Source organism: Olea europaea, unplaced genomic scaffold (genome assembly GCF_002742605.1).
Source record: "Olea europaea var. sylvestris unplaced genomic scaffold, O_europaea_v1 scaffold124, whole genome shotgun sequence".
NCBI lineage: Eukaryota > Viridiplantae > Streptophyta > Magnoliopsida > Lamiales > Oleaceae > Olea > Olea europaea.
In genome coordinates, this window is record NW_019229835.1 from 123,719 (window position 1) to 146,857 (window position 23,139).

General features: G+C 35.6%; 2 protein-coding genes and 1 long non-coding RNA gene across 5 annotated transcripts in view; 2 read left to right on the top strand and 1 right to left on the bottom strand.

Moving 5' to 3' along the window:
* LOC111374361 (transmembrane 9 superfamily member 1-like) overlaps positions 1–4,134 on the bottom strand; it is a 5,562-nt gene extending 1,428 nt beyond the window's left edge. Inside the window, exons 1-10 of one of the 3 annotated variants that reach the window (XM_022997020.1) lie at positions 4,003–4,134; positions 3,786–3,895; positions 2,919–3,111; positions 2,732–2,836; positions 2,562–2,579; positions 2,386–2,480; positions 2,153–2,305; positions 1,715–1,849; positions 1,354–1,520; positions 23–117 (exon numbers count right to left, since the gene is read on the bottom strand). In XM_022997020.1, the coding sequence (XP_022852788.1) occupies positions 23–117; positions 1,354–1,520; positions 1,715–1,849; positions 2,153–2,305; positions 2,386–2,480; positions 2,562–2,579; positions 2,732–2,836; positions 2,919–3,111; positions 3,786–3,866 (1,042 nt within the window). In that variant the 5' untranslated portion in view covers positions 3,867–3,895; positions 4,003–4,134. Of the gene's footprint in view, positions 1–22; positions 118–1,353; positions 1,521–1,714; positions 1,850–2,152; positions 2,306–2,385; positions 2,481–2,561; positions 2,580–2,731; positions 2,837–2,918; positions 3,112–3,785 lie in introns of all 3 variants that reach the window. The other 2 variants (XM_022997021.1, XM_022997019.1) reach the window with 2 other exon arrangements.
* A 731-nt stretch (positions 4,135–4,865) lies between these two features.
* Positions 4,866–12,871, top strand: LOC111374362. The gene is made up of 2 exons (XR_002699115.1): positions 4,866–5,210; positions 12,248–12,871. It is a non-coding gene; the product is annotated as an uncharacterized LOC111374362 (long non-coding RNA).
* Positions 12,872–16,040: 3,169 nt separating this feature from the next.
* On the top strand, positions 16,041–22,186 carry LOC111374340 (patellin-3-like). Its single transcript, XM_022996995.1, has 7 exons — positions 16,041–16,104; positions 17,030–17,086; positions 20,507–20,538; positions 20,691–21,212; positions 21,295–21,419; positions 21,499–21,640; positions 21,735–22,186. The coding sequence occupies exons 1-7, from the start codon at positions 16,041–16,043 to the stop codon at positions 21,984–21,986; spliced, it is 1,194 nt and encodes a 397-aa protein (XP_022852763.1). The 3' UTR covers positions 21,987–22,186.
* The last annotated feature ends 953 nt before the right edge of the window (positions 22,187–23,139 follow it).

The window sequence follows — 23,139 nt, forward strand, 5'->3', positions numbered from 1 at the left end:
CGAGTTGAAGAAAGAAACATACCCCCATTGCGCGAATACATGCCACCACTAACATAACCGGCAATGAATGACGTAAGAGCATAACATACGATAAAGGTTGTGACAATTGCTCCTCTCCTGAGTTACACAACACCAAAACCATGAAGTTAAAGCAGCTGAGATGTTGACACGCAATTTTTCAACAAAATACCAACACGACACATCGCTAACACGTTGATTAAATTATTTAAAATTCTTCACTTATATAGTATAAATTTAATTTTATACTTGTTATTGATTTTTTTTGTTTAAATCTTTTAAATATGATACCTACTTGTTATTTTAATTACCTTTAGTTAAAAATATATAATATTTTTAATAAAAAATGAAATATATTTATGATATAGTGTCCAAGAGTGTCAGTATCAACACGTGTCCGACACGGACACGTTATTCTAATTGAAGTGTTCGTGCTACAAAGTTGGCCATCTTACCATTAAATATTCCTTTTAAATTTCTTTTATGATATCATAAAAATTAAATTTTTAAATTTTGGTAGCATTTTTTTGGAAATAATCTTCAAATTAGTTTTCATAACATTGGGGCAGTGCTTCCGTAGATCAATTCAATAGATAGCCACACCCAATGAAAACACAGATGTCATAGTATAAACTACTCCTGAAGGCAAGAAAAAGTTTCTTACTGAATGAAATAAATAGAAATCAAGCTTGTTCTTCTTTGACATATGTTTTTCGTTTCTTTGGTCATTGGTTATTTTGGCTTTATGAAAAACGAAGCAAAGCAAAAGCTTAGTTAACCCAAACATATTTCATAAGCCCAGTACTAAGTGTGTAAAGGTGCACAGTGCATACAATCAAAACATCCAGCTTTCACTTCACTTGTTTAAAGAGCTTTTGTCAGGACAGAATTAGGGCTAACTGCAAAAGCCTTGATTAGAAGAGTACGGAAGAAGGCTTCCAAGTATATGAAAGGTGTTTGGTACATCTTACAGCCTACTAACCTAAGTTGCATGGACACGGACACGACACAATACTGACATGCCAACACATAATTTTAAAAAAAAGTAGGACAAGGACACGTTAGAGACACGCCCATTTAAATTCAGCAAAATTTTGAATTCATATGTTATAGGATACGGGACATGGCCAAGACACTTGCCCAAGGGGTGTTTCTAAAGTATCCCTCAAGTGCCGGTAATTTTAAAGACATATAGAATAAATTGAACAAGGGCACGTGACTTGTAGGATACATATCCTTGAGTGTTCAATGAGCGTTGGAACAGACATGCCGCTCTAATGGGAGCGTCGTGCATCATAGACATGTCACATTACGTACAGAGAGCTTCAGGCATACCCTATATACAGCATTCCAACAATTGCTAAAATGATGACGAGCAGAACAAGAGTTGCAAGCTGAGCGCCAGTGCCAACAACAGCTGAAAGTAGAGAGAGATTTACAGGAGGCCGAAACACATCGCCATGGACAAGTTTCCAACCAGATTCTTCATTCACATCCCGTTCCTAAACAGAAGTTCTGAAGTGAGCATGCTTTAAAAGATGTTATGTTCCTTTCCACGCCACTTTAAGAGATTTAATGATTAATGCACTTGGTAGTACAAGCATATGAAGAATCAAGTAGCAGGACATATTTCGACATAAACAAAGTCTCATGAATATTATATATCGAAAGACATATACAGTTCAAAAAACATTACCATTGTCTCCAGATCATCATCTTCCCGGGCATATTTAGCATAGTCATTCCGGAGGGTGCGCATTAATATCATGGAAACCAAACCGGTAAGGAAGATCACCATCATGAAAGAATTAAAAACTGAGAACCAGTGAATCTGTAAAAAAAAAAAAAGAAAAGAAAAGAAAAAGAAGGAAATCATTGAGCTGACTTGGAGAAATAATAATAACCTGGATTTTCGCAACTATAGGTTGCGGATTAAGATCTTATATTCTCCAATTTATTTCTTTTTTATTTTTTATTATCTATCTTTTCCCCCTTTATCGGCATCTTTAGAGAAAAAATGACCCAACATATGGAATGAAATTTGGAAGTTTCTTATTAGTCTCCCTAGCATAAGATCAATTGGCATGTAAAAGCATAAATCTGTGGAAAAATGGTAAAATTTGCTGGTATGTACCTGGTGCTCAAAAAAGGGATAGTCCAGATAAACATCAAAACGATGTGCATAAGTAATGTTAGTAGGAGTCCATTTGACAGAATAAGTCATGTGCAACACTCTCCCCTCTTCAATTGACTTAGGGTTTTCCTGAGTTAGATTGACATGAATAATCTGCAAGAGGATTTCAGTTAAAAACGACTTAAGATGCCAAGGCATAATTTCCAGAAATAATTGATACATACAAAACGTACCTGGTTCTTATTGTACTCAATGACAAGATTTTTATGGGTCAAAAGCACATGCTTTGTATCACGATTTCCATCAGGAAGCACCTCACCAACAAAACCTTTAAACAAAGGATGAGCAGTTAAATCCTTAGTTGAGTGTAATCCAACAAGACAAAAGATCTACGAGTAGAAGAACATACCCCATAGTGGCAAATCATCTGATAATATACACAGAAAGAACACAGTAAGACAGGAGCAACAGTAGAATAAATGTAACGAGCTATTCTAAGAAGTAAGAACTGATCCAGAATATGAATATCATCAGTCAACAATGTATAATCTATAATAACAAAGTTCGTGAAGAATGTACCCATAAAAAATTCAAACCAGTATGAATTGTCGATTGCATCCTTAAATTGTTTAACCTTAGCAGCATCCAGTTCAAGTTCACAAATTGTCGTCGATTCCACATCTCCTGCCATCACAAATTGCCAGATGTAAGGGATGAAGTTCTGATGGAAACTATATAATTAATTGATAGCATTATCACATATTACTCTTAAACTTTATATCAATTAGGCTATCAATAAGTTCATTTCCTCCGAGAACCTCGCCAAGGCCTCCCCACTTGTGAGCAGCATTTCCAGGTGGGTGACAAAATGGAAGGCTGTAGTAGTTGTAGGTCTCTTGGGGGTTGTTATACGGACCAACCTTGTTTACCCATAGCGTGATGGGATCATCAGGTTGATACTGCACAGAAAATGAAAAATGTATTGACAGTAGAAAAGGCAGTACAAGATAAACTACATTAGACAGTCAAGTTTTGATTGTTCACAGTCACAGAGCGAAAATTTCATTAATGTGGGCAATGTAAAACTGTGTCTTGATCCTCAGATCAATACGAAAGGAAAAATTACTCAAAAATTGAAGAAATAGGACACGAAAGAAACGACAGGTTGCATACACGTGTGGAAGCTTCAGATAAAATACTAACTGCACATACACAAGTGACGCGTGAAGGTTTGAAACAATGTAATTTGAGGGCACCTTTTGATTGTCATAAATAAATTTTACATTTTGACAACAAAAAAGTTCCTCCCTAATAGCCTATGGCCATTCCTTTTCTAGCTTTCAAATTATTTTAACCTTTTCCTGTTCAAAATGTTCAAAAAATCCACATGCACCTAATGTGAAAAGGTTTTATTTTTCTATTACTTCACAGTAGTTAGAAATCAAAACATCTTTCCTTCGCATTTACATCAGCAATTGATGAGAACCAATAACCATCAATAATCAAATTCAACAAAGAAAAAAACATACATTAATGAAAGCAAAAATTTTTGCAAGCAGGATGACAGATTACACACAAGATCCACAAGTAATCAACAAATATATCAATAAAATCAGAGAGGGAAATTACTTACCTTGCCAAGTGTAAAAGAGACGAGGAACAAAAGGATAATGAAGAAGAAGCATAAGGATCGGACGACGGAGTTCATCCTCATCGCTTCTCAGTGAAACAACACCGTTAGATCTGAAAGAATAATTCACAAGAGTGTAATTGAAAAACGAAAAATGCAAAAATTCTTCTTTCCTAGATCTCGATAGAATTAATGACTCGATTGTGATTTGATTACAAACGTTTTTGCTCCGATCTACTGAGGATTTCGGGAGGTGTAAGGACTCGAATACAGGAAGCGTATCTGCAAGTTTATAGTTGCTCTGGGTTTATGGCTCCCAGAGAGCGACTGTGGGCCTCTTTCCAATTATTTATTTATTAACCATTTTCTTTCCTTTGAAATTCGCCGAAATAACATATTGGGACACACGCTTTTGCCATATCTGCATTACGAATTAAAAATATCAGAATAAATTATCAGAAAAAAATTATCAGAATCGAGGGGCGGGGGAGTCTGCAAACGGAATCCGGACAGTCGGCAACGGGCGATCCGGACGGTCCGGACAGTTCGTTGCGGACGGTCCGGACCGCCCGCAACGGACTGTTCGAACCGTCGTTAAATCCGTCGTTCCGACGTCTGATCGGTGCCGGCCTGAACTTTGACTCTAATATTATTTTTTCTACCATTTAAAAAAAATATACGATTTCAATAAAAATAAAATTAAATACTACGAAAAGATACTTACCGAATTGAAGTGCTGAAATTTAACTAAATTTTTCTGTTGAGGTTGATAACTGTTAAGTTTATGAAATTTTGAGGTTGAAGTGGATGAAAAATGGAAGAGTTTTTATCGTGTTAGAGTAAACTGATGAAAAGACTGACTTCGTTTTCAAATTTCAATTGAGCCTTGTTTGGATTTTTATTTGTAATTGAAGGATATTTTTGTCTTTTTACCATATTTCTATTTTTGTAATTATATAACTCATTTAAGGGCGTTTTAATCTTTTACACAAGAAATGGCTATTGTGGTGAATGTTAGATTTTTATGGTTAAAATGGATAATGGTTGGTTTGACAAAGCTATACTTAAAAGTACCCCGGCTTCTCTCTCTGTTTAATTATTAGTGGTGACTCTGAACGCTGCATTTGGGTTTTGTATTGAAGCTTAAGTTGGCAGCAAATGGAGAAGGTATCCAGTTCTAAAGAACAACCCAACCCATCTAAGCATGGACTGACCCAACAGCGAGCCCATACTGGACGGGCCAATTAGACTCTCCCCGTCCCCAGCCGGCAGCCCTCTTCTTCCAGGCTCCAGAGCTCCATAAAAATTGGAGCTGTTGCAGATTTCCCACAAATTGCGAAGTGAAAAAGTCAAGCTTCTAAAGCCAAGTGCTTGCTCTTCCTCGGTTCATCCCATTTAAGACACTTAACTGCACCCAACTTGTTTGAGGTGAATTTTAAATCACGAATTTATTGGTATAATTTTTGTTTTTGTAAAGATTGATTGATTGATTTGTCTCTTTGATGATGCTACAGGATTAGATTGATTTGTTGGTGGTAATTATATGCATTTTTGTAGATCTCGTCTGCATTTAGATTAATAATGTCTTGTGCTTAAATATAGCAATCTCGAGAATGCTTGCGACAACTTTGTTCTTCTGTTTTGCCTTAGAAGAGAGAATTATGGGAACTATATCAGCATAATTACGATGGTGAAACATATGATCATCACAAAATTTCCTATGAATTACCAAAGTAAAAAAGAAGAGATAAAAACTGCGTGCTTCCAAAAATTTCTTGTGAGAAGTTTCCATCTATGGTCAATTTTCATAATCTAAATCTGTCCCCTTGTTAAATTTAGTTAGATGAAAAGGCACGGGTAAATCTAAAGATTTTCTTCCTTGCTAATGAGTATCCAAATACATATCTAGCCGTAGGTAAGACTCTGCGCCTTGAATCACTTTTCTTTTTCCATTGAATTTGACCGTGTAGGAGTGCTTAACCTCAATCCATTACACTGTATCGGTTGAATGTATAGATAATCTAAATGGAGCTCAAATTCTGGGTAAATAATTAGAGTTGTCTCCTCAACTCTTCTTCCTTGAGCATGTTGTTTCCTAGTTCTTTCACTACCAAAACATGCATTTTGAGTGACTGACAAATAATTGGCAATGTGAAATAAGATTTACTTATCGAGAGAAGGGAAGATGAATTAAATTTAGAGAACCCTTTCTAACCTCGTGATATGGTTTGCGTCTTTGTTCAGCATTAGTCTTACTATTGAAGAGGAACATGAACAGTTGCGATGAAACTTCATGTTGGAAGGTATTTGGAAATGCAAAAGAAGGTGTATGGTAAATATGCTAGCAGTGGTAGCGATGGGAGCAATTAATCTAGTTTTCTTTAGCAAAGCGGTTTTAAGAAAATAGATGTGGAGATACTTGGAGAAAATTCACCTAATGAAGAAATTGTAGTTATCAAGTGAACTACATTTTCTTAAAGCTTATACTGCTAGAGAGTGTATAAATTTATTTATTTACATTTGTCTTGAATATGTTCTCATACATGTAGGCATTTTTTGCCTCTAGTATCATGACTTGCGCAATTTTCATAAATGGACGACATGGAGAATTGAACTTAGGACCCCTTTGCTTGCTCTAATATCACTCTTAAATATTGAACTACTTCATCTAACAGCTTAAGTCCTATTGAGAGAGCGCTTTGTCTTCAACATAATATTTCTATATATAAGTACCCGTTCTTGAACATACACCCTTGTGCATGTATTATCTAAGTTACAAAATCAAAAAAGAGTTCTTTTTTTTTTTTTTTTTAACTGAAGTAACTGCTACAAGAAGAAGCTGATCCTGTTGTTTATGTTGTATGTCCATGATCACAAACCATGCAGTCACTTGCATTTGCTAGAATTTGCTTTAGTTTGAGAAAGGTGTTGAGATGTTTCATAACGACTATTTTCTATATCCTTATAAACTACTTATTTTACTGAGGATTCCTATAGGCTTTAACTATTGTGAATGATTTATTATTATTTTTTTTGAACTGAACTGACAGCTACAAGAAGAAGCTGCCTGTTGTTTATGTTGTATGTCCACGATCACAAACCATGCAGTCACTTGCATTTGCTAGAATTTGCTTTAGTTTGAGAAAGGTGTTGAGATGTTTCATAACGACTATTTTCTATATCCTTATAAACTGCTTATTTTACTGAGGATTCCGACAGGCTTTAACTATTGTGAATGGCATTTCAATTTCTTCATTTATTGATAAACTGAAGATTACAATTTAGAGAGTAAACCTAGTAAATTAGGAAACTAATTATACCAAAAATAAGGAAAATAATAATCCTTAATTTAAGGGATTATCCTTAAATTATAGGATTTTTACAACTGTACATTCTACAAAATCTTAACGCTCCTCCTCAAGTTGGTGCATAGATATTGCACATGCCCAACTTGTCTAAGAAATTTGAAAAAACTCGATTTGATGTTGCTTTGGTAAGAATGTCAGCCAATTGGTCTGTAGATCGAATCTTAGGTAATTCAACAATTTTTTCCTCCAATTTTTCCTTAATGAAAAATCTGTCTATCTCGACATGCTTCGTGCGATCATGTTGAACTGAGTTATGGGCAATATCATGTGCTGCTTTATTATCACAGTATAGTCAAATTGGTTGTGTAGATTGATAACCCAAATCTTGCAAGAGAAGTTTTAACCACAAGGCTTCACAAAGTCCAAGGGCCATACTTCTAAATTTAGCTTCTGCACTTGAATGGGCAACAACACTCTGTTTCTTGCTTCTCCGTGTAACAAGGTTACCACCTAAAAAGGTAAAGTAACCAGAAGTAGATCGTCTATCATCTATAGCTCTAGCCCAATCAACATCAGTGTATACATCTATGTTTTGATAGTCTGTGTTTTTCGTAAACAAAATTCCTTTTCCCGGACCACCCTTCAAATATCTCAAAATTCGCATTACTGCATTCATATGTTGTGCTCCAGGATTATGCATAAATTGACTGACAATAATTAATGCATAGGCTAGATCTGGTCTTGTGTGTGATATGTACATCAATCTTCTTGCAAATCTTTGATATCTGACCTTATCAGTTGGTATTTGGTTGGACTCTATGCACAACTTTAGACATTCTTCTACTAGTGTATCCGCCAGTTGACATGCCAACATACCAGTTTCTTGTAATAGATCTAAGGCATACTTTCTTTAGGATAGAAATATCCCTTTATTAGATCAAGACACTTCTATTCCAAGAAAATATTTCAACTGACCTAGATCTTTCATTTCGAATTCTGTAGACAAGTAATTTTGTAGAGCCTTAATCTCTTTAGGATCATTCCCTGTAACTATCATGTCATCCACATATACAATAAGTGCAGTAATTTTACCATGTTGCTTTTTCAAAAATAGAGTGTGGTCTGAATTGCTTTGATGATAGCCAAAGACTATCATAGACTTAGTAAATCTTCCAAACCATGCTCTCAGGGATTGCTTCAACCCATATAATGATTTCTTCAACCTGCACACCTTCCGACTGGTATTACACACCCAAGTGGGAGATCCATGTAGACTTCTTTAGATAATTCACCGTACAAAAAAGCGTTCTTTACGTCAAACTGTAGTAATGGCCAATCCATGTTTGCAGCCAAAGATAATAATACTTGAACTGTGTTGATTTTGGCTATGGGTGCAAATATCTCAGTGTAATCAATCCCATAGGTCTGAGTGTAACTTTTGCCACCAGTCTTGCTTTAAATCGTTCAACTGTGCCATCAGCATTATACTTTACGCTGAAGATCCATCGACATCCAACTGGTTTCTTTCCTGATGGAAGATCAACAAGTCCCCATGTTTCATTTTTTTTGTAAAGATTTCATTTCCTCGTTCAAAGCTATTCTCCACCTTGGATTGGTTAAGGCTTCATGCACACTGTTAGGAATAGATACAGTAGAAAATTGATTTACAAATAACAAATTTGATTCTAACAGCCGATGGTTAGACACGTACTGACTAATAGGATACTTAACTTTACTAGAAAGATTGGGTTCATATGTAGGTTTAGGAATACCTCTCGTGTGAAGCTCAGTTAACTATTTTTTGAGTGGCTCGGACATTAAATTTTGAACATCCTCAGCAGGCGATTGGTTAGGTATATCAGCTACGAAGGGCTCGAATTCAGACAAAGACGGAGTTTGAGAAGAAGCTACATCTTCAGTCTCTTGACGTTCATCGCCACTATAATCCAAAGTTATATCACCTCCATCCAAGTTGCCCATATTTTGATCATCGAAATTCGGGAATTGGCTGTCATCGAAAGTTTGATAATTTAGTCTTGGAGATTTAGAGTCTGAATTTCTCTCTGTTCCTCCCCTTGAAATTTAAGCTCGGAAGAAAAATACATTGTCTCTTCATGAAAAACAACATCCATAGAGATAAACATTCGCCGAGTTGGAGGGTGATAACATCTATGCACCTTTTTATTGGTAGCATAGCCTACAAAAACACATCGCAGAGCTCGAGGAGCCAACTTGTGATGTTGATGTTTATGGATGTGTACAAATGTAACACGACCAAAGACATGAGGTGGTAAATTAGGGATAGCTTGAGGAAAAACTGCATCATTAAGAGTTTGGAGCGATGTCTGACAGTTAGTAGAGCTGGAGGGTATCCAATTGATTAAATATGCTGCTGAGCTAAGTGCTTCTCCCCAATAGGATGATGGCATATGGGCTTCTATTAATGATGCACGAATTACTTCTAATAAATGTCGATTTTTACATTCTGCAACACCGTTCTGTTGGGGTGAGTCGGAACAAGTAGTTTGGTGAATAATCCCATGTGCTTCCAAATACTGCTGAAGTTTGAAACTCTAATATTCCCCACCATTATCACTGCGGAGAACTCGAATCTGTGCATTGTACTGTGTTTTAACCATTTCATGAAAATTCTGAAATAAAGAGTTCACTTCTCCTTTGGATGTCATCAAATACAGCCAAGTCATCCTTGTGTAATCATCAATAAAAGTAATAAATCAATGTGATCCACCCAAAGTAGCAACTTTAGGTGGACCCCAGACATCAAAATGTATAACCATAAAAGAAAGTAGACTTTTCAAGCATAATGGAAAAGTAGTTCGATGGCTCTTTGCTAGTTCACAAACATCACACTGAAAACTAGAAATATCAAATTTTGCAAATAAACTAGGAAATAATTTTTTCAAATATCCAAAGGAAGCATGCCCTAGACGTCGATGTCATAGCCAAATCTCATATTTCTTCTTCTTCCCCTCAGAGCAATCTATTGTCAAAGCTTGGTGTAACCCATCTAAATTCCTTGGCACCAAATCCAAGTAATACAGTTTTCCCTTTTTAATACCATAACCAATCGTCTGCTTTGTTTGGATGTCCTTAAACACACAAAATTCAGGCCAAAAAATTACAACACAAGATAAAGCTGCAGTTATTTGTGAAACCGATAAAAGATTATAGTTTAAGGATGGGATAACTAAAACAGAATCTAAACTCAAATTATTAGTGAGGATCAAAGATCCTTCCCCAGTAACTGGGGTTGACGTACCATTAACAGTAAAGACAAATTTTTGTAGGGAGGATTAAGGGTGGAGACCTGTTTAGAATCAAATGTCATGTGATCTGTAGCACCAGAATCAATTATCCATGCACTATTAGAAATAGGTGTAGAAATATTTAAAACCTTACCACCATTATTTGCAGCAATGACCAATGCTGAAGCCTTTTCAGCGATATTATCTTGTGGCTTTGCTTCTGCAACTGCTGCAATGGATGTCTTCTTTGAATTTGTCTTCCTTGGAGCACGACTATGATCCCATCATTTTGGATATCCTACAAGTTCGAAACATCGAATTTTGGTATGTCCAGTTTGATTACAATGGGTGCATTTGTAGGTGGACTTGTTGGCACCAGTCGTGGTCTTAGGATGGTTAGCAATAGTTCGATCCTGCCAATTTGAAGTTGATCGGTTCCGTGCCACCATGGTGGAAGCATCTGAATTTCTAGTGTCTCCTAAAGTTGCCTGGCGAACTGCTTCTTTGCGAACTAAAGGGTAGCATTCTTCTGAATCTGGAATTGGCTCTTTGCGTAGAATCTCTCCACGAACTTGTTCAAAATCACCATCCAATCCTGCAAGAAATATGTGCATCCTAAGTAGTTCAATGGACTTTCGGTATGCTGCAACGTCTTCGGGATCCTTCATTACTACTTTATCACGATGATCCAATTCTTTGAACACTTCGGTAAGCTCTCCATAGTATTCAGATAGAGGTTTTCCACTTTGTTTGGCGACGAAGGCCTTTTGATTTAAAGTGAAAATCTGCAACTCTTCACTTCCATCATAAAACGCCTTTGACAGAGCACTCCAAATTTCATGGGCATTGGGTAAACGTACTTAACACTTCATAATGTCTGGAGTCATAGACATCAACAACCACCTCTTCACTTTTTGATTTTTCAGCATACCATTTTTCATATCCATCATCTATTTCTGCGGAAATTTTCTTCTTACCACGAATATAGGACAGTTTCTCCCTTTTGGCAATATGCATCTCTATAAATTGTGACCAAACATCATAATTTGATTCGGTTAAAATTATACCTGCATTGAAAACGGCTTCATATTGACCTGTAGTCGACAATCCAATATTCCTTTCACCCATTTTTGAACAATAGCAGGGACCGGACGATAACGTGGAAAAAAAAAAACAACCTCCTCAATATAGGAAATGAATTAACTGGACAACTTCACGTGCCAGCAAGAGATGAATGGCAGTATTTAAATTGGTATGGTCTCCAATTTGTTCACGTTTGCAGAAGCTTTGGCGGATCCATGGAGAATTCTCTCTCCCTTTATTTTATTTTTTTTACCTTTTCAATGTTTCAATATGCAGCTTGAATTTATTTCCATGGTTAAATAACAGGCGGCTCTGATACCATATTGTGAATAATATTTCAACTTCTTCATTTATTGATAAACTGAAGATTACAATTTATAGAGTAAACATAGTAAATTAGGAAACTAATTATACCAAAAATAAGGAAAATAATAATCGTTAATTTAAGGGATTATCCTTAAATTATAGGATTTTTACAACTGTACACTTTACAAAATCTTAACATTAACTGTCATCTATTGTCGACCTAGGATGGTAGTTCAGGAAGGTGCCAAAATTCGGTAACTTTTCCTTTATAATATGACTACAATTGAAAATGTCTAAACTTCTTATCACGCGCTTTCTTTTTGTGTTAGTTTTTGTAGCTTAATTTGGTTATTTAGTACTTCGATTTGCCTTTCCAATTTTATTTATACGTTGTGATGGAGACCATTTATTTTCGTGTCTAACAGCTATTGTCATCTTATGTTGTTGCACGCGAGGCTGTGTTATTAACTCTTGACTCTGCTGCCTTTGATTTTAAATCCAGAGAGCCACAAATACAGGCTGGGGAGCTGAAGAAGATAGACTATCAAGATGGGCTCAAGACAAATTCGAGGGTGGTTCGGCAGTAAGGGATGGAAGACTTGATCAGTCTAGCGTTCCAGACTTACTGAGAAAGATTCACATAATTCCTGAGCAAAATTCAGTGATACAGGCGAGAAAATATCCTATGAAAGAAATGATTCGAATGCAAAACATTCAGACAGAAGATTTGTTGAGAAACACAAGGAGAATGTAATGAAGCACAAGAATGATTTGGATAAGGTAGATAACGCTAAAAGTTCATGGAGAAATGATGACGAACCAATGTCGAGAAGAGATTACGGTACGATAGATGAACGAGTACTATCATAAAGAAGACGGGCATGGTTGCCTGCCTATCAAAAAACACTTCGGTCTTTATAATGTCACCGTCTGGTTTGATCCATTGTTGAGCTTATGCCTTGAGTTTTTGCTGCCACAGAATGGCTGTTCATTGAGATTCTGACTTGTAAATCTCTGGTTTGGATGGATTGCAATTCACTACAATTGCAGTCCAACAAATGGAAGGATTTAGTAGTAATCATGAAGGATTATGGCAAGCAATATATTCCTTTTCTTTACCTTGAAATTTTGATGGTAAATTACTGACTTCACCACAAAATTAGTGCATAGTTATTTAGTTATCCGAATAAACAAACATGAAGCAGAATTACTCGTGAAAAGGGTTATTGCATGACAAGAGTGACTTTGTTTAGTTTAAAAGTTAAATTGTTACAATTTCATTTGGGGCTGTGATCCAAGACTAGCAGTCTGATCTATTAAGGTTAAATAGCACATTTAACGACAACTAAATAAATACACAATATATAATGATTTGAGTTATCCTCTTAATAAATTTAACCTTTTAAAATGAACTCATTTTCTTATAAATATTCTATCTTAGTCCATTAATGACAAAAGAACAATTCCATTCGATTAAGAATCAATATTTATAATTTAAGATTGACATTTTCAAATGAGTCATCTTGCAAAGGCATGTTAGAGGTACTGAAAAACGATGAATTAAGTAAAACTTTTGGCACTTTTCATCTCGAACCTTTTCGAAATATTACTTATCTACTCAACCTTTTTTTGGCACCGGAAATTCTCAACTTTTCAAATAAGGCAACAAAACTTGTCTGTAAACTGACAAATCTATCCTTTTTAAATGAATAAAAAAAGGGCAACTCAATAGAAATAGTAAAAGAAAAGTTACAGCAAGAGTCCTAAATCTTTTGAAATGAACAAATAAATCTTCTCCAATCCACCCCCCGCAACCTCATCCAACGCTCCTCAAGCTCACACCATTTGTAAGAGAAAAATCGATCCCTATTGAATCAAACAAAAACCAAATTAAGAAATGTTGGTTGGGCTCATCTTTACTGTACCTTGTCCAATATTTGGAGTTTGTTTGGAAGTAATTTTTTAGAGAATTGATTTTTTTACTGTTGGGAGAAAAGTGGGGTCACTAATGAGAGAAGAAGTCAAATATGACAGTTAAAATAGTGAAATAACGTTCAAAATATCAATTTTTTGAGAAAAAAATCACTTCTAAACACACTCTGGATAACATCGTGTGGTATGGAAAAGCACATGATTAATGATGGAGACATTGTTTCTAAATGTAAAGCAAAATTTGGTACCAGATTAATTTCTTTGCTAATTAAAGAAAAGCATTAGGTAGGATAGGGTAGGGTAGGGTAGGGTAGGGTAGGGTAGGGTAGGGTAGCGTAGGATAGGGTCATGAATCGTGACAGCTAATTAATAAAGGCCAGCAGTTTAGGGTCCAAATGGGAATGGGAAACATTCATGGTCCTCGTTAACATTGTACTAATCAAATCATTGCTTCATTTTTGCTTATAAAACACTTCACCTTGATTCTTTACTTAAAAAAAGGTTGAACCCCAATTTTGAGGGTCCTCACCGTCCCGCTTCTAGTGCTTTGTGAGGGAGGTAAATTGCGGGATATGTCCTAACAGGCCAAGAAATAAGAGTTGCCTATACACTGCGCATACAAGGAATCCAATTTCATCTTTGAATTGAATCCCCACACTGCGGTTGCCAGTAAGACGCGAAATAACCTTACTCCTACCCTTTACACCCTTAGACTATCCCCCAGGGGGCCACCTTGATTCTTTACTTGCTTTAATTGATTCTTGTTAAACACATCAAACTTTCAATGTCAAATTTCATATCAATCTATACAATAAAATTTTGAATTTTTTCTTCATTTCTTGATCCCAATTCTCGACTCAACAAGTCTTAATTTGATATCTAATTCTGTGATATTTTAAAGAATTAACAGAATCTAAAAAAGTGATCGTGTCCCAATATTCAATTTGAAAGGATGATCGCATGTTTCATTCATCATTCCATGGTTCTCTCTGCCAATAAGCATTATCGTACAATTGAATACATATCCTCAAAGAATAATAAGTGTTATTGTTCATCAGGGGAATCTAATCATAACCTAATATGACAGCTAAATTAGACAAATATGCTTAAGGGCTCCATAATTATCACCATTAACTTCCAGCGGTATTGATTAAGAATCTAGATATGAGACGTTAGTGCTTATTATAACGATAATTTATTAGGATTATTCGTTATTAGATGCACATAATTATATGCTTAAGTTGATTGATTAGATAAGAATTTTTTTGAAGTTTGTCAACGATAATCAACTCACTACTAACTATGATTTATTTATTTCATTCAGTTTTTAAATCCACAAGTGACTTTGATTGCTGATCAAGGCATTCCATGAATTTTCAAGAAAAATATTTATGCATTGGAGAGCAAACTAAGATAATTGATTTCCAATTGATGTTATATTGTGCAGTAAAATATTAATGCCTGTGAATCGCGTAACATCAATTGTTACAAATAAGGATTAATTACATGATAAAATTATTGTTTTATTACTTACAATACTATTAACTTAAATTATATCATAGTTGTAATTACAAAATTTAAAAATTTCGAAAAGTTTCGCTTTCGATCATAGAGTTTTAGTAAATATCTTAGAATTTGTTTGTCAATGTTGAAATTGACATGCTAATCTAATCTTATCCTTAATTGTATATATGATAAGAAGAATACACCATAATAATAGAATTTGTTCATTCAAAGCCAAAATTTCAATTGAAAGATAATTTATGATATATAATTAATCACAAAACGCATAGTTGTAAGAATATATTGACTTAATAAGATTGCACGTGTCCCGCATTTGTTTGTATGATGATGAGAATTCTTTTACATGTGCTGACTATTATAATTCATAATTTTCTTAGTGATAGGGACAAGCAATGACAACATAATGAACACCAAATAAACTTGCGTGCAATCTTAATAAATCATCAATCTTTAACTCTTATCTTCCTTTTTCTTTTCTTTTTTCCATTTTTTTTTTTGGTAATTATGGTCATTAATTTGGAAGAGTTTCCAGTAGGACGTGGTTATACGATAATAATACATCATTCAATCAAAAGACATTGACTATAATAATTATAATGTCTGAGATAGGTGTCCAGCAAAACAACAAGAGTGAGGTAATTTCAATCTTACTGACAGCCGTAGTGTGAGGGTTCGATTCCTGAGATATAGAATTGAACTCTTTGTGAGTATTAGTGTACGAACAAACTCTTGTTCCCTGGTCTGTTGGGGCATATCCCGCAATTTACTTCCCTCACGATGCTCCAAGGACGGGGCGATAGGGGCCCTCAAAGTTGGGGTTCGACCTTTTTTTAACGGATATGGCCACAATGAGGATAAACAATTATAATGTCATCATTCGGGGAAGTTTCCGTATAGATTTAGGTGTAAATAAATAGTACATCATTCAATCAGAAAGCATTGACTGTAACTATTATAAATATTTGAGATAAGTGTCCAAAATAGCAATTTGAATAAAAATGGATTACGTGCATAGTGACCGAATTACCTCTTTCCTAACGCCTTGGCCATTTTGCGACCAAACAATAGTTATGGTCATTGTTTTGGAAAATTTTTCGCAAGATGTGGGTTTGCAAAAATAGTACGTCGTCTAGGAGTTGACTATAACCATCATAAACATTTGAAATAAGTGTCTAGAATAGCAATTTGAATAAAAATGAACACATGCATAGGGACCAAATTGCCTCTTTCCTAATAGCTACGGCCACTCTGCAACCAAAACAAAATTATGGTCATTAATTGGGGAGAAGTTTAGAGTAGGGATGTGAGTATACGAAAATAATACATCATCCAATCAAAAGGCATTGACTACAACCATCATAAGTATTCGAGAGAAGTGTTCACCACAGCAGTTTTGATAAAAATGATTATATGTGCATAACGACAAAATTGCCTCTTTCCTAACAACAATGATCATGATATCGGAAAACAACAAATATGGTCATTTGAGGAAAGTTTTCCGACAAGGATGTAGGTTTCAAAAATAGTAGTCATCCGATCAAAAGGCGTTAACTATAACCATCATAAATATTTTACATAAGTGTGCAACATAGCAATTTGAGAAAAAATGAATACACGTGCATAGCAACCAAACTGCATCTTCCCTAACAACTATGGCCACTTTGTGACCAACCAATAATTACGGTCATTATTGCCCCTCATGGGGTGGCCAGATTGGTGGAATAGGTGAGCGCGTCACGAGTTCGATTCTCCCTACTAACACTTTCTCAGTCAAGCTTGTCGCACAAGATTTGCTTAATGTGATTTACCTAGTTGGCGTGATTTGCAGGCTATTACGTTAGCTCGAGAATTTACACAATGCTCACTCGAAGAGTAGTGACTGCTGGTTCGTCTATCATAAGAAATAATAATAATAATAATAAATTAATTAAGGTCATTAATTGGGAAAGTTCCTTCAGGATTGTGTGCGCGTGTGTATTTGAGAAAAAGTGTTCAACATAGCAATTTGAATAAAAATGAATATACGTGCATAAGGACAGAATTGCCTCTTTCATAACAGCTATTGCCACCATGCAAAACAAACAAAAAAATTGCTGTGTACAAAGCAATTTCCTACAGACTCTTACCAACAACTTTCTGTAGGGGTCCTACATTTTAAAAAAAAAAAAAAAAAAAACACCGGTACCCACACTGTGAGTAATCTGGCCGGGGTCTGTACAGACCCCTGTAAGTGTAGCAGGTCTCAACAAACAATAACTATGGTCATTCTTTTAGGAATGTTGGTGTGCAAAAATAGTGTGTCGACGTTGATTATAATCATCATAAATATTTGAGGTAAGTGCATAGCGATCGAATAGCCTCTTTACTGATGGCTATGGCTGCTTTACGGCCAAACAATAATTATGGTCATTATTTAGGAAAAGTTTCTACAAGGATGTGAATGTGCAAAAATAGCGCATCGTCCAATCGGAAGGCATTGACTATAGCGATCATAAATATTTGAGATAAATGTCCAGCATAATCATTTGAATAGAAATGAATACACTAGCATAGGGACCGAATTGCCTCTTCACTAACGGCTATGGCCCCTTTGCAACTGAACAATACTTATGGTCGTTATTTGGGAATAGTTCCTGCAGCGATGTGGGTGTGCAAAAATAGTTCGTCGTCAAATCAGAAGGCGTTGATTATAACCATCATAAATATTTTGAGATAAGTATCCAGCATAACAATTTGATTAAAGATGAATAAACGTGCATAGCGACCAAATTGTCTCTTTCCTAATGGCTATGGCAACTTTAGGACAAAACAAAAATTATGTTACTATTGCCCTCCAGGGCACAATTCCACTGGTGAATTAATCAACATTAGTCTTGCTTCCAGCAGTAGGATGGAGGTTCGAATCCTGGTGGGAACCTGCGGCCAAAAATTTGGTATGGAGCAATCACTTTGGAGGAGGATATCTTGTGCGTAGAAGTGTACAGACGGTGGGGGAACCTGTGATTCAGTTGAGGCATAGCTCGCGATTTACCCCCCAAAGTTCTAGGGGCAAGGGTCTTGGGGTCCAAAATTTAGTCTAGTATAAGTTGAAATAACTGGATATCAAAAAAAAAAAAAAAAAAATTTATGTCACTATTTGGCAAAAGTTTTTGCAAGGATGTGAGTACACGTGCACAGGACCGAATTGCCTCTTCACTAACAGATATGGCCCCTTTGCAACCCTACAAAAATTATGGTCGTTACTTGTGAAAAGTTTTTCAGGAATGTGGCTGCACAAAAACAGTGTCCTTCAATCAGGCGTTGATTATAAGCATTATAACTATTTGAAAAAAGTGCGAATCATAGCAATTTGAATAAAAATAAATAAACGCACATATAGATCAAATTACCTCTTTACTAACGGCTATGGCCACTATACGACCAAAAATAATTATGGTCGGGAAATGTTTTTGATGAGGATGTGGGTGTAAGTTAATGATGCATCGTCCAATCAAAAGACGTTGGCTATAACTGTAATAAATGTTCGAGATAAGTGTTCACTATAACAATTTCAATAAAAATGAATCTACATACATAGCTACTGAATTGCTTATTTCCTAACGGCTATCGCTACTTTGCAACCAAACAATAATTATGATCATTATTAAAGGGAAAAAATGTGGTGTGCAAAAATAGTGTGTTATCCAATCAAAAGGCTTTGACTATTTATTATAAATACTTGAGATAAGTGTCGAGCATTGCAATTTTAATAAAAATGAATACACATGAGTAGGGATTAAATTTCTTTTTCCTAATGGTTATGTCCACTTTGCAACCAAAATATAAATTTTATCATTTGGGAAAAGTTTTCTGTAGGGATGTGGGTATAAGAAAATAATACATCGTCCAATCAAAAGACTATAAATGTCATAAATATCCAAGATAAGTGCCTAGCACAACAATTTCAATAAAAATGAATACAAGTACATAGTGACTCGATTGCCTCTTTCCTAATGGCTATGGGCACTCTGCGATCATGACTTCTACTCGTCAAGACAGGGAAAAATGCCAAGCGTCTTTAAGGGTTCGCTCAGGAAAAATCATATTAGAGGCAACGTGAGTTGCTACTTAATTATCAAAGATGGGAGTTTTCCTAGTGAACCATTAAGGAACTTAGACTTGACTTCATATTTCATAGTGCCTCATATCCACTAAAAGTTGAGTATGACAAGGAGGATTTACCACAATAATTATGGTCATTATTAAGGGAAAAGTTTTCGACAAGGATGTGGGTGTTCAAATATAGTACATCGTCCAACCAGAAGTTATTGACTATAACCAGAATAAATACTGAGATAAGTGTCTAGATAGAAATTTGAACAAAAACGAATGCACATCCATAGCGATGGAATTGCCTCTCTCCTAATAGCTTTGGCCGCTATGCGACCGAACAATAATGTGGTCAATCCATGGAAAGATTTCGATTAACTGCCTTTATACTGGAGAATCAGAGCAATGGTATTTCCAGCATGACAAATAATTGTCAACAAATTGAATCTCCAAAACATTGTAAAACTAACTCCTCGATTGCCCACCCGTTATGGTTGCATCGATCCAATCAATCACGATGCAAGAGGTCTCATTTCAATTACCAACACTTACCATTTTTTAGTCTAAAAAGTAAGCTCTTCAAGTGTGGAGTTGTATGTACAAATTGGCCCCAAAAGTATTAAATCAATCTGTAACAATAACCACTAGACAGCTATAGAATCTTATACTTTATTAGATAAAGCATAGAAATTGTAGATTGTAAAATCCATAATTTCAATACACACAACATAAATAAAACACGATAGAATTGTGAAAATTATGGATTACCATGAATGTCACAAATCAAAGTTCCATAATTATTGTGTTAAATGACTAAATCATCTCCTATTGCATCAGTTGATTGCACCTTCCATATTTATTTTTGGAATTACAAGACTGAAGATAATGATTTTTCTTTATGTAGAATAATACATACCAGGTATTACAAGATACAAAGCCAAAAATTTATATATCAGCTGTCTATTGTTCGTAGATACAACGTTATTTTACCGTCACTACTACATCAGGAGAAAAAAAAAAAAAAAAAAAAAATTAGTAAAAGAGCTTCTGGTGCTATTCCACAGCATCATAAAAAAAATCCTACTAAATACCAACAACAATTAAACCTGATAAAAACTACTAAAATTCACTTATTCATCATTGCTATCATAATCAATAATCCAACCTCCATGAATCCTAGGTTTCTTAGAAAACTAAACATCATCATCTGAAATAGGTGGAGGTGCATGTTCACGAATGTGCATCTCAGTAGGTACACTATCGTCCTCGGGGATCTCAAGTAGGGCTAGCTCTCACCACTTAATTAGCTCTGCGTAGAAGGCCTCATAATCAATCTCTCGAGGTAAGGTAGGCATAGGTACCTCCCTTAAATAATTATAAATAGATTCAGCCACATCTAGCCACCAGAGGAGATCGAACTCTGGGGATATCCACTCTTAGCCGATGAAAAAAGCGACGTAATTCTCCTCAAGTTCTTGAGAGCTAGAGACTTCAAAGTAAAAGAAGCCTTGGCCATGCTCAAAAGTGTTGTAGCCTGGAGAAAGAAGTTCAAAATCAATGAATTACTAGAAGAGGAAGGTATCTGTGAGGGGCTCGAAAGGGTAGCCTACATTCATGGAGTGGATAAAGAAGGACACCCTGTTTGTTACAATGCTTTTGGAGAGTTCCAGGACAAGGAATTGTACAACAAAACTTTGTCGGATGCAGTGAAGAGATCCAAATTTTTGAGATGGTATATTCAGTTTCTCGAAAAGAATATAAGGAAACTTGATTTCAGTCCTGATGGTACATGCACTATTGTTCAAATCACTGATCTCAAGAGTTCACCTGGACTCTTCTTATTCAAGACGGAACTTCGCCAAGCCACCAATCAGGCCCTGCAATTGCTCCAGGACAATTATCCCGAATTTGTAGCCAAACAGGTACATATCCTTATTCGTACCTTAAAAGTCATTTATAAGTGGTTTAGTTTATTGCTGATCGGGTTGGCTACAATATGCGAAGGTGTTCATCAATGTTCCGTGGTGGTATGTGGCCTACAATAGGATGATCAGTCCGTTCTTGACCCAACGAACCAAGAGCAAGTTTGTGTTTGCAAGCCCAGCCAAGACTTCTGAGACCCTCTTCAAGTGAGTAAGATTCTTTAATTTTCATTTATTTGATTGATATTTCTTTTGGTTAATTTGCAAATGAGCTGTAAAATGTTAGATACATAGCACCCGAGCAAGTACCAGTTCAATATGGTGGCCTTAGTAAAGAGGGTGAAACAGAATTCACCACTGCTGATCCTGCCACTGAGGAAACTATTAAGCCAACTTCTAAGCACATCGTTGAATGGCCAATCACCGAGGTGGGTACTCTATGCAATACTGAACACACTACAATGGAGAAGAATTCATTTTATTTTCACTGGTACGATGATTCATTGAATGTTGGATATACAGGCTTGCACATTGGAGTGGGAAGTAAGAGTACTAGGCTGGGATGTGTCCTATGGAGCAGAGTTTATTCCCAGCACCGAGGGTGGGTACACTAAGATCGTGCAAAAGTCCAGGAAGATTGGACCGGCCGATGAACAAGTAATTAGCTGCAGCTTCGAAATTGGCGAAGTCGGGAACGTTGTGCTGACATTTGATAACCAAACTTCTAAAAAGAAGAAGCTTCTTTACAGGTTCAAGACCAAGCACTCTGAGTGAGAATTCTGAATACATCAGTGTCTCTTTTGTTCATTCACATATTCTTTTTCTTTTATTTATATTAAACTTATTTGGGGAGTCATTTTCCATTTATGTTGTTTTTTTATATAATTAGAATTCTGTTGTTGGATTGGAAATGTTGACAGAATTTTTTTTTGTTCTGGCGTGTTAATGTGAAGAAAACATTTGTTGCTAGTTAATACTTTCTTGCTGTAAAATTTATGTTTATAGTACCTGCTTTTGCTTCTTTTCGTGGTTATTGATGTTAAATGGATGCTTTAGGCAAGCTTTTGTCCTTTTGGTTATAGATACCACCTCTTAGTTTCCGAAGTATTGTTTTTTTTCTGATAGAAAATGCCAATCTGTCAAATTCCCACTTGTAATTCCAATTAATTGCAAAGTTTTTCATGCATATAAATGAAGGGTTATGCTATATGTACATCAAGATGTCCATAACAGTGGGCTCCTTTCATGTGAGGGAGTAGACACTATTATGGACACCGTATTATAAACAAGTAACATATTCCATAAATGAAATATAGTCAAAAACTTAGTGACCTTCCGAGTTTTTACCTTGAGAAAAACATTGAGTTTTGTGTTATGACAAACATAGTAAAAGGTGACAGCACTCAGTAAAATGTAAAAGAAAGCAATGTAACATCTAATCTCATGTAGAGTTCAACATATATATCGCGAGGGCAATTCGGTAGCTGATATCTTGTCGAAACTGGGAGCGTCTTGTGATTCACAAATTTGGATGGACTCTATCACAATCCCATCATCAGTTAGAGAAGCTATGCGTATGGAGAAATTGGGTATTCCCAATTTTCATGGTTTTTCTCCTCCCATTTTGACTTTAAATCTTCCAATGCTATTTCAGATTACAAGGAGTTTGGTTTGTTATGATCTTGATGGTGAAATTTATTTTATGTAACTACGGTATTCCTTCGCCACAAGTAAGAATTTGTTAATAAAAGTTTTGATTATTTCAATAAAAATATAAAAGTGTAACATCTAAGGTATCAAAGTTTGTTCTTAACAAGATTTTTTCTTGTCCTTGAAATTTCTTTATTCTATTACGAGACCTGCATTTGGTTTCCAATCATTGTCCCCACCAACTGAATAAATGAAGTGGTTGTTTATCATTGCATGC

Bases quoted from the DNA above. Each gene is read 5' to 3' on its own strand.
- LOC111374340 (XM_022996995.1), top strand. From the start codon at position 16,041: ATGGCCACAATGAGGATAAACAATTATAATGTCATCATTCGGGGAAGT. The intron at 20,539-20,690 runs GTAGGTACACTA...AGCCACATCTAG, and splicing joins GTTCACGAATGTGCATCTCA to CCACCAGAGGAGATCGAACT. The intron at 21,213-21,294 runs GTACATATCCTT...CAATATGCGAAG, and splicing joins CCGAATTTGTAGCCAAACAG to GTGTTCATCAATGTTCCGTG.